Source organism: Pezoporus occidentalis, unplaced genomic scaffold (genome assembly GCF_034315485.1).
Source record: "Pezoporus occidentalis ecotype Australia unplaced genomic scaffold, CSIRO_AGI_Poc_V1 ctg224, whole genome shotgun sequence".
In the NCBI taxonomy this organism is placed as follows: domain Eukaryota; kingdom Metazoa; phylum Chordata; class Aves; order Psittaciformes; family Psittacidae; genus Pezoporus; species Pezoporus occidentalis.
The window spans coordinates 469,154-486,206 of NW_026914117.1; the positions used below are offsets into that span (position 1 = coordinate 469,154).

General features: G+C 38.5%; 1 protein-coding gene across 28 annotated transcripts in view; it reads left to right on the forward strand.

The window, feature by feature from the left end:
• ANK2 (ankyrin 2) overlaps window positions 1-17,053 on the forward strand; it is a 367,179-nt gene that overhangs the window by 252,726 nt on the left and 97,400 nt on the right. For 24 of the 28 annotated variants that reach the window (XM_062620856.1, XM_062620858.1, XM_062620853.1 and 21 more), the window contains 6 exons: window positions 1,152-1,337; window positions 1,787-1,810; window positions 3,922-4,020; window positions 4,831-4,929; window positions 12,879-12,977; window positions 15,067-15,264. In XM_062620856.1, the coding sequence (XP_062476840.1) occupies window positions 1,152-1,337; window positions 1,787-1,810; window positions 3,922-4,020; window positions 4,831-4,929; window positions 12,879-12,977; window positions 15,067-15,264 (705 nt within the window). The remainder of the gene's footprint in view (window positions 1-1,151; window positions 1,338-1,786; window positions 1,811-3,921; window positions 4,021-4,830; window positions 4,930-12,878; window positions 12,978-15,066; window positions 15,265-17,053) is intronic. The other 4 variants (XM_062620880.1, XM_062620871.1, XM_062620870.1 and 1 more) reach the window with 1 other exon arrangement.

The following is a 17,053-nucleotide window of genomic DNA, read 5'->3' on the forward strand; positions in this document are numbered from 1 at the left end:
TGTTCCCAGAGGTGAAAGGCAAATGCATTAAGCCATTTCAACACCTAATGTAGCCCCAATCTCAGAATTATCTTTACAGTTCAGCTGTTTTGTCATCTGTTCACCCTTTTTTAATTCACTGTACAGAATGTAATCTCTGTTACAGAAAGAAACCATGGTAGTATCGCTGTTGCAATGCACCTACCCAGAGTTCTACACCAAAGGGAGTGAATGTTATTAGATTACTAAAGGGAAAAATTGCTTTGGCAATTCTTCAGATGTTTCTTTCAGCATATGTTACCTCTCATTCCTTCCTAACTTGTCTTTTATTATTTTATCATCTTTCATTTTCCTATTCCAAATTAATTCTGTCTCGTTCCTGTGCCTTTTACAGTGTATCCAAACCAGTTTTCTCACTTTCTGGCTATAATCAACTCTTCAGGTGTTCCTAAGATACAAAAGCAGGCATTACTTGAGGTGAAATAGCAAGTTGTGTTTGTGTGACGTGTTTTAAAACACTGGCAATTTGGGGCATATGTAGAGAAGCAAGACAATTTGAAAATAACTTTGAAACCAAGATGAAACCATGACTGAAAAGCAGAGAGATTTTTCTGATTTTGTTTTTCCCAAAAAAAAAAAGTACAAATAATTTAATGTTTTCCTGCTTCAAATTAGACTAAATTTCTAAACATGACCTGGCTTTCTTGACTCATAGTCCATGTATAACTTAGAATGGGAAACAGCAGGGAATGCAGCCAAAGCGATTCTTTTTGCAGAGACGTGAGATATTCAGAAACAGGTTCCCTGGATATTTTTTGCATCTACTTTGTTCAGTGCTCAGTAATCCTTACAAAAATATTGATAAAAATATATTTTGTGACCTGTTTTAAGATAGGAAGTAATTAGGGGTACTGTAGAATGATCCTTTGCTTGAACTTGATTAAAAAAAAAGACTACTTTGAAGTGGAAAAGTGTGCTTCTGACATGTTTGAAATCCTGTCTGGCTTAAAATATTGGGCCTCCAGTGTCATTTCACTTGAGACAGTGGTGCAGAGGTAGAAGACAGCTGGTAAGGTGCTTACCAAATGTTTGTGTGTGAACGGCACTATGCAAATCACTGAACTTGCACATCCTTCACCTTACTGAGCACACCTTGTTTCCTTCTCTACCAGGATGGTTTCACTCCTCTCGCTGTTGCACTGCAACAAGGACACAACCAGGCAGTGGCCATCCTTCTGGAAAATGACACCAAGGGGAAAGTGAGATTACCTGCTCTGCATATTGCTGCTAGGAAAGATGACACCAAGTCAGCAGCGCTCTTGCTGCAGAATGACCATAATGCTGATGTGCAGTCCAAGGTAACAGGGTGCTGCCCTAGAGGTAACAGGGTAGTCACGCAGCTAAGTGCCGATGGGCAAGAAACTTGACTGCCTTCACCTTAATGGTTAAAGGTAGTTTCTTCTGTGGGGAAATACAAGTTGCTTGACCAGTATCACTGGTGTTTAGCTACACAGCAATTGCAAACTACTTACTTTTTCTGCTTCTTAGTTACTCCTCCCATTTTTTTTTGGTAACCAGCTTTCTCGTAAACCAGAAGACACTGGAAAGGAAGTGGAAGCACTGCTTCCCTATTAAATAGGGTACTGGTTTGTTGCCCATGGGAACATAGGTTGTATAAAGTTAATGCATGCTTGAATTGCTTTTCCCATAATTAACAGCATAACTCGTTTCAGAAAGCAACATTGTTCTTCGTTTTGCAGCCAGTCTTTAATATTGTTCCTCTTTTTCCCAAACCATGCTGCATCAGATGATGGTGAATAGGACAACTGAGGTACCGAGATCCAAAATTTTTAATTACTCTTTCTGTTACTTATAATTATCTTCTCTGCTCTCTAGCAGTATTTCTTTATTATTTAGCACTAAAAGTGAAGATATGGCTCTTTTTAAATGCATAGAGGTATGTGGCTCAGCAAACCTGTTTTTACTCATCCTTTGTCTTAGCATTTATTTCTGTCACTATTGAAGTAAACTTTTGAGAATTCACATGAGTTCAAGGAAGTGTGAAGCAAGTAATGGAGCTGAGGGGACAAAGATGCTTTTCTAGCTCTATTTCAGTAATTATGAAAATGAACTCTTTTAGTGTAACTAAATTAAGGTGTCTGGCTCAGCCAGAATAATGGTAATATTCATTTACCTTCTTTTACAATAATAAATATAATCAGATCTTCCAAGGAAGAAACTTGTTCAGAGCATATGCTTGCTTTTGCCATTGTTCTTAGTAAGATATTTTCAATAAAGATTTGAAAAATCTTTAAGGGATAGCACATAATCACAGTTTAGCTACCAAAGATGATACTACATTTCTCATACAGATTCTGGAAATCTCCAAGCACTTCCACTAAAAATCAGGGGTCTGATTGACCAGAAATGGGATTAGTCCCCTAAAGATTATCGTCATATTTAGGAAAAAGAATTCTTTCCAACAACATGGTCATTATTTAAATGCCCACTTTTAAATAATGGAGTTTCTTGGTTAGATGAGGGAATGAAATTTGAATGCACCCACCTGTGTGAGCAGGTGCCATGAGGCAGCAGGTGATAAGAGTTGAAAGGCTGACAGCTTCTGTCTGGCCTGTGCCCAAGGGCGTGTTCTTCACAGTGGTAATAAATGTGAAGGGGGCACCTCTCCTTCACCCACCATGGAAGTTCCTTCTCTGTACCTTGCCTTTGTCACCAGGCAGACATGTGTCCATAAGTAGGTAGTTATTAATGCAATATACATACATTCAATCTATAGCTAAACGTAGTATCATAGTTTGTGCCCAGTATCCTCAAATAGACTATGAATTTAGTGAGTGTGTGACTCTACAATGACTAGGATCATCTGTGGGCTGACAGGGAAGTAAATGGAATCAGGGTAAAATAGTTGGCCAGCTGCCATAGCTTTTGGGAATAAAGTAGATTTTGGAGTGCAACATGTGCCTACATTTCTTTATTCCACGAGTAGTTAAAAATGATGAATTGTATGCTGAAAGAAATGAACCTAGTTGAAAATACAGTATAGTCTGGAAGTATTTCTGTCTCAGACAGTAATATCTGATCAAATCAGTGTATAGGATTTCAGGGAAACCTCAAAAGCAAGGTCCCTTCTACTTGAATTACTAATGAGACTAAAAGCTTGCTCTGTATCCTGGTTTCTGAAAAAGTAATATTTTTTCTGTTGTCAAGCAATTCTGTATCTCGTAGCCAGAGCAGGTTTCACCTTCTAGTGATCAAGAGGCAGTAAGTAAATGGTGTTTTTTTCTGATGTAAAGATGGCAAGGCTTCTCCAGATCATTTGAGATCCAAATTGTGTACAAGTATAAATAATTAAGATTCTTATACTGTTATTTATATTCTTATAATGTACATGTTTCTCATGTACACCAAATTCTTGTTTTACATACTGAATAACTGCTGCTTTTTTTAAAAAAAAAAGAAAAATAATGAAGGAAATATCTTGTCAATGTTTCTAATTCTAAGAGCAGCAAAATAAGAGTCCCAACAACTTCTGCTGTCATTTATCCAAAACCAGTAAACAGATGCAGCCCAAAAGACCCATGTTGCTTCCAGATTGTAATAAGGAAACTTCCTTTATTTTCTTTAAGAATGGCTAATATATATAATAATGCCTAATATAATAATAATGTCTCATATATAATTTCTGTGATGAAAACTACTTTATTGACCACTGATTCAGCAGACTGATGTGGGGAATGAAGCACTTTTGATAACCTCTCATGTGAGAACTGTATTGTCTGCCTGAAAGACTGTGCTATGTTACAGCTGAACTGGGTAAAATTGGCACTATCTGTTTACCAGCAGCTTTTAAAATCCAGTTCTAGTGAAGCCAATTGTCTTGTATAAAATTATTTCTATAATGAGCGCTCTTTCCCTCTGTAGAGTGGCTTTACACCTTTGCACATAGCTGCGCACTATGGAAATGTCAATGTGGCAACACTGCTGCTAAACCGAGGAGCTGCAGTTGATTTCACAGCAAGGGTATGGAGTTCTTTCTTTCTTTTCTTACTATGAAAGTGGGAGTGTCTCTTTGTATAATTCTGAGTCAAGAGTAAGTGAGCAGTAAAGTAATGAAGTTCTGTTGTGTTAAAAGATGTCTTCTTTTTTCCAGTAATTCTTTAAGGTTGCCTCAGTGCAATGCACCAGGGACCCTGGGAGTTGAGTAGCAACCAGTATTCCCAGTTGAAGGAAGCAGGTTCCTTTGACTAGCTCCATAAAACTGATATTCTCAGAATGTGCCAACTCACTTCAGCTTTTCTGTCAGTTAGGCGTCCTCCAGAAATAGATGAGGATTTATTGGCTTTTTCAATATTAAGTATTTACTGTACTACTTTATTTTCACATACAAACGTTTGTGAGGACTTTCACCCTAAGCAGGACCTACTCCTTTGTGCTGTTGGCATTACACTGGGAAAGTTCCTTCATGTAGGAGTCGCGCATTTGTGTACCCTGTGTATGTTGCGATGATTTAAATGCATCAGTGTTTTGTGAATATTGACTCATTGGAACTCTGATATATGTTTGTCTATTTGTCTGACTCTGGGACTGTGATGTTCACTGCTTTGGCAGATGTGCTGCTTTGTTTATTAAAAAAACCCAAGCAAATTTTGCTTAGGAAGGAATTACTAACTCTAGTTTCTGTAGTGTATGCCTAGCTCTGATGCTCATGCATATTTTTTGTTTATTCTCTACAATGTGATGGTCTCATCTTCTGTGATCTGAACACAAATTCACCACCATTATATGCCTTCAAATTCATCCTGCTCATTGTTTGTTCTTTTCATGGTGTAGAATGGAATCACCCCACTACATGTGGCTTCTAAAAGGGGAAACACAAACATGGTGAAACTCTTGTTGGATCGTGGAGGGCAGATCGATGCCAAAACCAGGGTGAGTCTTTCTATTCCCTGAATATGATTTTGTCCCTTTTTGGGAATGGATTGGGATTATTTGCTTGGTGGGATTTTTTTTTTTCCTTTTTTTTTCATTGTTGTTTTTTAAGCCAGAGACTGGGAACACGACAATTCATTGCTAGGAATTCAACCTCAGTAATTGTGTCTTGTTCTCTGTTCTGAAAGTGAGACTTTAGATGTGACTGTTATAAATGACTCAAACCCCAAAAGTTCAGCTTAACACAGCTCCAGAAATGTTAAAAATTGATCCTCACAAGCGGATCAAGTTGAAACATGAACAAAATATAAATTGCCACTCCAAAAAATAATTTATAAAGATTTTTTTTTTCTTTTAATTTGGAATCCTACCTTTAATTTTCAGATTATTTGTTTTGTGTAGACTGCTTTCTGCCTAAGGAATGACAGACATTGGTGGCAACAGGAGACAGAAATACTATTTGTTTTAGTCTCTGTATAATGTACCTACATGATAGAAGTAAAAATGTGATGAAACTGATCATTCTGAGGAAATAAGCCTGTTGATGGGTCGAGCTTCAGGTGACATGAGAACATGTGTGCTGCACAGCAGTGGGAAGTGGAAGGACTGCACTCAGCTAAGCCTTTCATCCCCCAGACTCCTCAATATGTGTGTCAGTCATAGCATGCCTTATGAAAACTGCTGTAGTGGGCTGCCAGTCACTCTTTATTGAAGAGTCAATATTGAAGAGTGGGAACAAGTAACCTGCTCTGTGCCAGCAGCCACTCGCCTCTTCTAACTAACTGACTGCAGAGAATGAGGTGACTCTTCCAGCTGTCTTGTTGAAGTGCCACATTGATACTGTGTTCTCTATTTATGGATGATTTCGCAATCAACCAGGACAAAAGAAAAAGCCATCAATTTATATGGGCAGAGTTAATTATTTCAAATGGGGTATTGGAGTCAGTTATGTGGACTGAACTAAACAAGACTTGTTCTTGCAAGCTGCTGTTCTTTAATTACTGATCTGCAAAATTGTGTCTCCAAGTAATAGAGAGTATTTTAGAACAGAGAGTTTAGAGCTGGATGTAAGAGGTTTTGTTTAACAAAGTAGAAAGGTAGAGGATATTGCAGTCAACTACCTTTCTGGTTGATTCAGCCTCTGCAGTCACTTTGATATTAATTACACCAGCCATTTGTTGCTTGATAAGATAGGAAGACAGTTGTGATTATTGTGGAACTCTGTATGTGATTATGATTTTGATTTCTGCTTATTTATGAAATGACGTCTCTCTTGTCTTTTAATTTATTTATTTTTTTTTATTTTAAACTACAAAGTTCTGCCTATTTAAAACTGAAAAGATGATGCTAAGTTCTGCTTCTCATGAAGGTGTGCAACAAATCATCCCTGGTCAAATTTTTCACAATAGGTGCCTAAAAGCTTACGGTAAAGAGGCTTGAAAGGGTAGTAACATTCAGGGTATTCCGCATACTCGTAAGCAGAGCAGTCATACAGGAATGGCCCATTTGGCCTGTGGAATGAGAGTATTGAATTCACTTATTTCCTGTTCAGTATTTAGTTACTTGCTTCAGACAAGCTGGCACAGGTGATTATAAAGGACGTGTTGGATTTTGAGAGGTCAAGGTGTATTCCCTTCCCCGCTTACCCGCAAAGATTGGTGTGCAGTTGTGAATGAAACTGGAAGAATAGGAATTTGCCCAGTTTAGGTGGATGGTGCTAATTTTACAGTTTTCTCATTGTCTTGGCTTCCTGCCCTTTATCAGCTGCTACATCAGCTCAAAAACTATCAGCACAAAGAAAACAGTGAAAACCCGTGAAGGTATCCTAAAGCACATACATATCCCAGTTTAAACAGACTCAGCAGCTTCCTCTTGCTTTCATCCTATGCCTTCTTCCTGCTCAAAGGCATATGGTGGTGATTGTCTGTCTGTACTTGACAGGGGGGAAGATTCCAGAGCTTTGGTTTTGCCGTCAGCATCTCTGTGGCGTGATCTTGTCTTCATGCCAGCTGTTTATACCGTCTCAGTGTCTTTTTCTTTTCCCTTGGCTTTGTCCGCATGCTTTGTGTGCTTTGCTATGGCTGTGAGTATGTAGGGTATGGAAGAGGTAGGTTGGGTGTTGCATGCCATGCATACTTGTGTTTTGTATGTTGCAGGCCTCCTCCATCTCGGTACTAACACGCTCGCCTTTCCATACTCGCTTTTTCATTTCTTCTGAGGAACACCTGCATTATTCCAGTAAAAACAGAAAAGGGTGGAATTAAATATACTACTGGGATCTTTCATTGTCGGATAGCTTGTGCTTTTATTCTTGGTCTCCATTGCCAAATCAAAATAAGCTCTGTGGTTAAAAAAGTACTCATTGCTTTCATTCAGCTTAATTTTAACTTGCTTCATCACATGCCATCTGATGATGCATAAATTAAGATGCAAAACCTTATTTCAACAGATTTTAGATGAGCCTCAGTTTTGCTGAACTGATCTGTGAAATCCTTCTGTGTTTGGAAGTGTTCCATTGGAATGATCCATCAGGAGCCCATGTTGTCAAAAAAAAAAGAAAGATAAAAATTTTAAAATTACTCCCTCTTCAAAGAGAGGGAGTTATGCATGTGTCCTACTGCTCCATAGTTAATGTTGCATGTCAAAGGAAAGCCCTGCTTATTGCAGGAATTACGTATTTTTATTTTTTCTGTATTTGCTGAAATTTTATTGCATTTCTCAGTAGAGCGTGAAGATGTAGACTTGCTACTAAATCTGCTTGCTGCACTTATTTTAAAATAATATTTAATTCCTTTTTTTTTGGCAATTTTTACCATTTTCCTCAACTAACTACTAGATAAGCTTTTTAAATGTGAAATTTCATTTCTCTTTTATGCTGTATCTACAGCAAAAATGGAAACTCCATATCTACACCAGTTATATTTAGCCACAGGCTGTGGTCAGGAATCAGGAACTTGTTCTTTAAAGCAACATCTCCAAAAGATGGTGGAAAGCTCAATTTATGATTAAATGTAGGTGATGTGGTCAAGAGAAACGTGGCAATTACCAACTCTCACTTTGAGAGGAGGAAAGGATTTACAGCCTTCCAGAACCATTATAAGGATTATTACAGGGAGAATTATTTTAAGCATTTAAGGCAGAGCAGTTTTAGCATGGCCAAAATATAGATGTTTCTGTTAAAAAAAATAAAGTATATAGTAGAGTAGTAACAGTAAGGGTTTGCAGGACATTGAAATGTTACTATTTAAGGGTAATTGAAAGGGCATTGAAATGTTACTATTTAGGTGTATTCTTTTTGAATGCAGTTTTTGTAATATCTGTATTTTTATCATTTCTCTATATAAATTGTATAGGAAAAAAAACACAACAAAACAAGAATGTGAGGCTTTTTCAGATTTGCATGATTTTTTACTTTTGAAATACAGTGTATTCACAGGCCTTTGCTACCTTACTGGTATTTCCACTTTTGTGGTCTATGCAAACACGCTTAGAAGGGGGTGAGGAGCATGTTCACCTGTCTCAGATGCTGAAGTTGTCACAAATTTTGTGTTCTTTCTATTGACTCTTGCAAACATTGAAATGAAATTTTTCTTGCTCTGGGACTTCTCTTTAGGCTCCTCTCACAGGTTCTTGTCCAGAATATTTACAGTTGTAAAAAAATCCCTAGAATGAAACAGAGCATCTAGTCTTGGAATGAAAGCTTATTGTGTGGGGAAAGTACACATATTGTGTGCCTGGAGTGTGGCAGCTGGAGCTGGAGAGGGTAGTAGTGGTGGGTAATGGTGGGAACAAAGTCTGCTGTGCCAGTTGGGTTGGAGAAGGGCCATGAAAAAGAAAGGAGCTCAGCTTTCAGCTCAGCTGGAGCTGAAAGAAGTAGAAGGTTGGTCATAGAGATGGGAAAAGGAAGGAGTTGGGGTGGGGGTGGGGGTGTGGAACTCAGATTTTTTTTTTTTTTCGTTTTGGTGTTGGTGGAGTTGTTTTTTTTCTGGTGAATGTGCTGAAGTGAATGTCCCTTAACACTCATTCTGGGAACCTCCTGAGATTTGTTTGTAATCATGTCTCCTTTTGTATGTAAGCATCCTAACAAAACAGGCACGGCACTCTGCTCTTTCCACATAGCAGTGAGTTTCCTGCCTTAAAGCCATTGTAGCAGGATCCTAATCCTCACTTGGCACTGTGCTACATTTACAGTATTTTTTTTTTCGGCAGTAATGCTGCTGTGACATTTTCTCTGAGTCTATATGCATGCACAGAGCACTAATATTTCATTTGCAGTTCTTGCCATTTCTAAAGCAATGTCCTAAATACCTAATCACAATGAAGATATTTGCTATTAAAAATGTAGTGAATTCATACAAAGTTTACAAGGAAGAAGGAAAAGATGTGCAGAATATCTAAGCAAGCTATATAGATAGTTATTTAGAATGATTTAAGTTAGTATCTTCAGACTTAAGCAAATATGTGATATATTTTTTGCTGTGTTTTAAATTTGTACTTTGGATGGCAGACCTGGAGGAATGCTTTAAAGCGTGTTTAATTCTGCCAAGACTCTGAGAGCTTTGAGCAAGAGGGAGCCTTGCCTTGTTCATTTTTAAAGAGAAGAGATTTAGTAGTAATGAAAAATGAAGGAAAGAAAAGGCCTTTATTTGTGGAGACAGTTCAGACAATTTTGCATGTCCAACATACAGAATACTAACAGTTTGTTTACCCTTACAAAAATGAGAATATGTGGCTGCAGTTTAGAAGAATTCTTTGATAATTTGGGCTTTGATGTTCATGTGCTATCGGCCTTCATTCGAATAAGCACCAGTGTGTGCAGCTGCCCCTCTACTGAGATGCTGCCCACATGATTTCCCATTAAGAATCTCTTGTAAGCATAGCTTATTATCTCAGTCTCTCTGGAAAGCTGAAGTAAAGTATTTTAATCACTGTGAAAATACCCAGTCATCTATCTTCATTTATCTTTGATTAAAATATTACCAGGGATTGATTTTCAAGGAAAAAAAATTACCTTCTATTTTGAAAGCCATTTAAGAGGAAATTATGAGAGATGGTATTTGGTGGCTTCCACACACACAGAGGGGGTTGTAGTGTCATATCTAACAGTCATCCAGCCACTGGTTACATTGCAAAGCATGAACCAGCAGAGTACCACATGTGCAAGACAGAACACCCAGTGCAGGATGTCATTTGCCAGATGAAAACATTTAATTCCATTTATCTCCATTATGTACTCCTTGGGCTGAGGAGATAAATATTGGGCTTCTTAAAATAGAAAATTGCTGAATTCCTTTTCTCCCAGCATGGCAGCCTTTGTGTTTATGGAATATCAATTATCTGTGCTTCCAAGTCTGCGTCTCTTTGGCCTGGTGTTGTACGTCCTGTCAAATGATGCGTTTGATATTTTGTTCAGTATGTGTTCTTCAATTTTTGTGATGTACCAGTTAGCCATGGAATGATTAAAGAAGTGCATAGGCAAATTCCTTCAATAGATTTCAGAGCACTGAGGTTCATTGCAGGTGGATAACAGTGCAGAAGAGGACTTACTTGGTACACCAGTGTGTCTCCTAATAGTGGCTAATGTCAGTTTGTGCTCATTGTGTTATGTACTAATCCTTCTACTACAACAGCTCTGTCTTTGCAATTTGTCTCATCTTTGAAGAAAATATATGAGCAAAAATCAAATCTAGACTATTAAATATAGAAATATTTTCCCCAGGGCAGAAAGAGGGAAAAGAAGAGGGCTATATGGAAAGCTGCATGGCATTTTGCTTCATGCTCCTGCTGAGAAGTGCACAGACAGTAAATGATGATGCATTTATAAAAGCTATGAAAGGATAGAATAGGATACACAGCAATTTTTTGTCTCTTGTTTTAGAGAGAATTGTAAGGACAGAGGAGAAATTATGATTTCTAATGATATAGTTCTTATTTCTATTGTAGCTAGACTTCCTTGTGGAGGTCTTCCTTGTGAATGTGCTTTTTGCCTTGTGCTTTAATTCTGATTTCTTCCTTTGGGGATTTGTCCTGTTTTTCTGAAGGGTTCACACAATTCTTCCTTTCTATTTCTGTACTATTAAATCAAATAACATGAAAGTGACTATGCAGGTAGAGAAAGTGAACCTTCCACATTGATTAAAAATGTAGAGCACAAAAGGTCAGAAACTGGACAGAAATCTCAAATATCTTGCCTAGAAATACATTTTGGGGTATATTCTCCCCTTAAGAATGCTAGCAGGAATTATGTTTATGAATGCCTCTGGCAGCAAGATGAAAATAGACCTCAGTTGTGCATATAAAGACTTGATTTGGGGCTCTTTGAAGCTTCAGCACAGAAAAAATTCCCTTTCATTGACTCAGTTGGCCAGGTGCTGAGCAACCTTGAATTCTGTTGGCAGATTTGATCTTGCATCTGTTGAATTTCATTGAAAGCTTCCATGAGATTTAGTGATGACTTTGCCTTTATGATAGTGAGTATCAATCAAGGCACACCCAGCCCTTTCAGTGATTCTGAAAACTCACTGGGAACATAGATAACAGAGAAGAAGTCCTCCCTGCAGACTTTTAGGAGCTTTGTTGCACTGCCAATTCAGAAAGGTGCTCTGTGCTTTTGAAACTGAGGATCTGGTTCTTGGAACTACCTTTTGCAGAGTGTCAGAAGGTTAGGTTTGCATAGCCTGAATGATGTTACAATTGTGATGGCACTGTGCAGTCTAGAGCTACTTTTAATTTAAAGATTATAGTAGTACAAGTAAAAATGTAGTGACATAGACTTCCTCCAAACTCCAGCAAATCAAACAGTACATCTGTGTATGAAGCTATGTAGGTCACTAGCTCATACTTAGGGCCATTTTTTTTGCTACTTATTTAACCTCTAAGTAATAAAGTCTGATCAATATGTTCATCTTTTAATTGTCCTGTTACTGGATTCTTCAGAAAGCACTCTAGAATGATAGTGTCTCCCTCATCTGACATGGGCAATGTGTCTCAAAAGGAGAAGGCTTTTCTTGTGTTTAAAAACTATTACTACTTCACCTTTATAAACCTATCTCTATGAATGAGTATTGACTTCTCTGAGTACATGCTTGACCAAGATCAAGGTCTAAGGAGATGAAAATGTGGGTTTCTGTATTTTGAGCATTTTCTTTTTTCTGTCATTCAGAACAATTTTTTTTTGCAACCATTTTACTTGCCTTATTTTTGTTGTGTTTTTCTGCGTAAAGTGTAAACTGTGGCAGAATTACCTAGAATGTACTCTCCAATCAAAATGTTTCATTGACGCTTATTTTGCTACCACTGCTGTGATCATACCGAGTAGCCTTTCAGTATAGGGTAGTGTTCCACAATGGAAAAAATATTGTGGAGTTGGTGGTCTCAGAGCAATTTTAGCAGGGAATTGTTAGCTTCTTGTTCACCACTCAATCTCAGAAACAAAAGGATTTGTTCTGTTTGTTTTTCTCTTTCTCTGTTTTGAAATTTTCTTTGTTCTGATGCCTGTTAAAAAAGAAATAAAAATATTCTAGAATAAATTTTTTAGTATGAACATTTTTTGTTTCATCCCTGCAACAAATGCAATCAAAAGGACAAGTGTTGGTTAATGGAGCATCTTTGGCCCAGCATATATTTTCCAGGGAGAGGCAATACAATCTCAAAGCCATGCAGAGGAGAAGGAGGGGAGGAGGCAATTCATGCTTCCATTATCCTCTTTGGTAAGAGATTTCAGCACATAGTAGGGCTTCCCTCTGAAACTGTAACCTTAGAGTGACTTTTACTGGTGCAAGGAACAACAGGGATGAAACTTCATGTTGAGGAGCCAGCTTCAGTTAGGAGTCAAAAAAAAGAGCTTTTTCACATGCTTGTGGGGCTGCATTCCTGGAACAGTGTTCCTCAGAGTGCTAGGATGGACAGTTGGGGATGTGCTCATTTGTTTTCCCTCCTTTTACTTTAAGGATGGACTCACTCCACTCCACTGTGCTGCAAGAAGTGGACATGACCAAGTTGTGGAGCTGCTCCTGGAACGTGGTGCCCCACTGCTTGCACGGACCAAGGTGTGCGTCTTGCTAGAATATGTTAACAGGTCTATGTAACTTTCCACAGCATTTTTAATGTCACTGAAAGGACAAGGAAGATGACAGGAACATTCCTATTCTCCCAAAGGAAATGTATTAATGGGTAGAATGATCCAGATTAAGGTTTTGTTACATAATTTCCAAATACATGAAACATTATACACTTCTTTGCCCCTCTCTGTAACATCATACTAAACACATGGTATACAGTGCTACAGCAAGCGCTTTGCTTTTATTGCCTCTTAAGAGCTTTCTTAGATGAGAAAGGCAGGTCAGTCACTCCTGGTGGACAATTCCTGGTATAGATTTCCAATCTTTCCTCTAAGCTAACTAGGACCTTTGGCTTGCAGCTTCTCCTAATTGTTTTCATGGACTATTTCAGAGTTGGAAAATTATTTTAGTATGTTCTTAATGGTTTCTGAAAAGCAGATGTCTAAGATTGTTTCCTACAAATGCTGTCACTTTAGTCAAACTAATCAGTGGAAGATACTTGTAGGGTAAGAGTGAGCCCCACTGAGCAGCACTTCAGAGTGCCTGACAGACAATTCTTATCATTAGTTGTAAACCAGTGGAATAGAGTATTGTAATGACATGCCTGTGGTCCCCTGGAAGATCAGGAGGGCTAAACAACTTAAATAACGCTTTAAAGACTGTTGTACTGTTTACTGGACCCCACTCCCTCATCCTATTGCTCAAACAAGGGCACTTAGTGGATTGTGATCCATAGTTATCCTTATTGGAGCCTCAGGATAGTTCTCTTGATAATCTTCAGGAGGTGTTATTTCTGGGTTGCAAGCCTATCAAATAAGGATGTGCTCAAGCTATTCATCCTTAATAGCACCAACTAGCCCACGTCATCTGTTTATGGAGGAGGGGTCCACAGGGAGATAGGAATTGTAAGGGAAAGATTCTTCATCGTTTCACTGATTCCTTTGGTGGGAGAAGGTGAATTTCATGTGTCAGCACCCTCACCTCACTAAGAGGCAGTGAGGCTCAGAAGAACAGACCGTGCCACATATATTGTGCACTCTCTAGGCAGGATTCCCAGATGTTGCTATTCAAAGGCAGATGTTGCTGGTGAGGACAAACTACCAGCATTGCTGTGGCAGCATCTGGACCTCCCCACTGTGTTGAGGACTGAGCAGAGCAGAACTGCACTAGTGAATAATTCTCTCCTTCGAAGTGAGCATACCTGTTTGAATCAGTGTTTGAGTTTGTGCTCAAAGAGTCAGTTTGAGCACACCAAGTCAGTTATCTGTTCAAGTCTATATGTTACAATCTATCTTTAGGTGTGCAGTAATTTTTATGTACCTTATTGCATGTCCAATGAAATTAGATTTAAATGCAACTTCCTCCAACTCAAACAGATGGTTACAAACTGGAGACAGATAAATATACAAATACTAAAACTATTTTTACATATTAGTAGCAACAATTCTCTTACCTTTTAATTGTTTACCTTCCACGGACTTCCATATTTACAAAAAGATGTATTAAAGCCAGACAGGGCTACAAAGGTTCTGCTTCCACTGCCCTTCAAGTGTTATGGTTTGAATAAAAGGTCCAACTATGGTGGTGGTTGAAAGTATCATTTCCCAGCAGTTCAGGGATTGGGTTTTTCAATATAATTAATTTTTTCATTGTGCACTTGAAGGAAAAAAAAAGAAAAAGCTCCTTAGTAAACATGATGGGTAAGTAGGACCTTTTCCTCTAATTAGCATGGAATCTGTGTCTTAGTGTTAAAATGAGTATCCCCAAAACTGTCTTTAAAGGTCAAGGTATGTTTTATTAAATCATGAGGCAAGGCCCTTAGATTCTTCTGCTTTGATTAAATTCAGATTTTTAGTTAATTATATTAGGTTCCTCTAAATTTCTCTGTATTTACTGGAATGAAAGGGTGGCTATAGCTTTTTTTTTTTTTTTTTCAGCTTTTCTTCCAGTCTGTTGAGATGTGTCTCTGGTTTGGTGAGAGGGGGATTCTGCAAACTCATAATGGCATCCTTCTAATATGTGCCACAATCTAAGTGAGAGTTACTGGAAGTTACTGTTCTGTTTTCTTTTGCCACAGAATGGACTCTCTCCCCTTCACATGGCAGCCCAGGGGGACCATGTGGAGTGCGTCAAACACCTCTTGCAGCACAAAGCTCCTGTGGACGATGTCACACTGGATTACCTGACTGCCCTCCACGTGGCTGCACACTGTGGCCACTATCGTGTCACCAAACTCCTTCTGGACAAGAGAGCAAATCCCAATGCTCGTGCTCTGGTAAACCTGTCCCATCTGTGTTGTGTAACGTTTTCCAGGGCAGATGAGTAGCTCTTACCAGTAAAGCAAAGTTAGAATTATCAGCAAACTCCCAACAACCTCAAATAGTTGCAGTTACAACAGAGGTTCTCCCACCTGCTGGTTGCCACTATTATATCTTGTAACCTAGGCCTAGTCAGGGAACATGTCCCATGAGAAGTGGCTGTAGTGTCAAGCCTGGCAGTTTATAGAGTTCCTAAAATCAGAGCCATTTCTAGTTGCTGCTAACATAGGCATTGGTATTTTACTGCATTAATAGTTTGGTTTTCCATACTATGTGATAGGATACACAAATAATTTCTAAGCTTTCACCCAAATCAGTAAGTTAATTGGCATAGAGAAAATATAAAAAGCTAATATTTCTGCATTTATCTAATTATGACATTCCCCTCTGTTAGGTGCTACTTTTCTTCCTTTTCAAAAACCAGTTCTTCTGATGCTTACAGGAAAACAAGTATGATTCCTTTCACTCACTGATCAGACCCCTGTCCCCTAACTGAGAGAAAAACATCCTATTTGGTTTCAGGAACATCTGAAGCTTTCAAGTGTCTTTAATCTGTCCCAACCCATACAAGATTCCAATTTTCACTAATGGGAAGTCTCTCTATGAACTGTCAGATGGATGAAAGTTACAGTACCAATATAACCAATATATTACAGTCGGCGGGGGGGGGGGCGTCGGTGGCAGCGCAGGGGGAGAAGAAATAGACTGAACAGTTGACATACTTCTGCATGGCAAGATGTCTGCAACTGCCTGCTGTATTCAGTGCCTCCACAGAACTTCCATTGCTCTGATGTCTTCCCCAGCTTCTTGCCTTAAGTATGACCCTGTGTTTTACTGTGAAGGCTCCTCCTGTCCCTTACTTCCCTTACTTCCTTGGAACTGACTTTGTATGTTGACGCAATTTTCTTCTGCCCTCTTATTTTTCTTAGCCTGTCTATACCTGCAAATCCTTCCTTTTCTTAGCTTTTCTTGTTGTGTCTTTCTCAGTATCATGTTCACTTGACCTTTCGATGTTGTTTTCATCCTTCCCTGTTTTTCTTGCCAGTCTTCTCATTATCTTTAGCTGTACTTTCCTCAGCTACCCCCCCTTCCCTGTTATATGGTAGCCCCCATGTCTTTCTTTTCTTCCATAACCAGAAATACACCTCCTGTTCCTTCCCTCCTCTCCCTTCCTCCCAGAGAAACACCTGAAATGAAAGGAGAACACCCTCAGGCTGCCATCTCTCTGCTCTCTTTCCTCCATACTGTTTTCCCTCCCCTATTTCCTCTCACATCAGGGACTTGTCACCTCTGGTTTGTTTATAGTTTTTAATATATTAAATGATGCTTGTAATTTCTATTAGTGATACAGGTGGTTTTTTTCTGCCTTCTCCTCTCCCCTAACAAACTGTTCCTCACTTAAGTAGAAGTACTGAAATGAAATCAGCTCAGGCAGTAAAGTGGAAAAATGGAAACTTCTGAAACTGTAACCCCCCCTAAGAAATACATTGAGAGATACTGTGCAGGAGGTAAAATAGCTAATGTTTTTGATTCCTTCTTTAGAAATTGTAGAAGGCTAATAGTAGTAATAATATTCAATAGAGTCCTGGGATGGAATAAATTTTACAAATAATTCCTTTTCAGCGAGGTTTAAAAAAAATTGTTAATATTTGCAAAATGATTTGAGGGTACAAGCATTATATGAGTTCTTAGCTTTTTCAATTTGTATCTGCTTTAAAGCACTTTCAGATCAACCAGTAATTAACA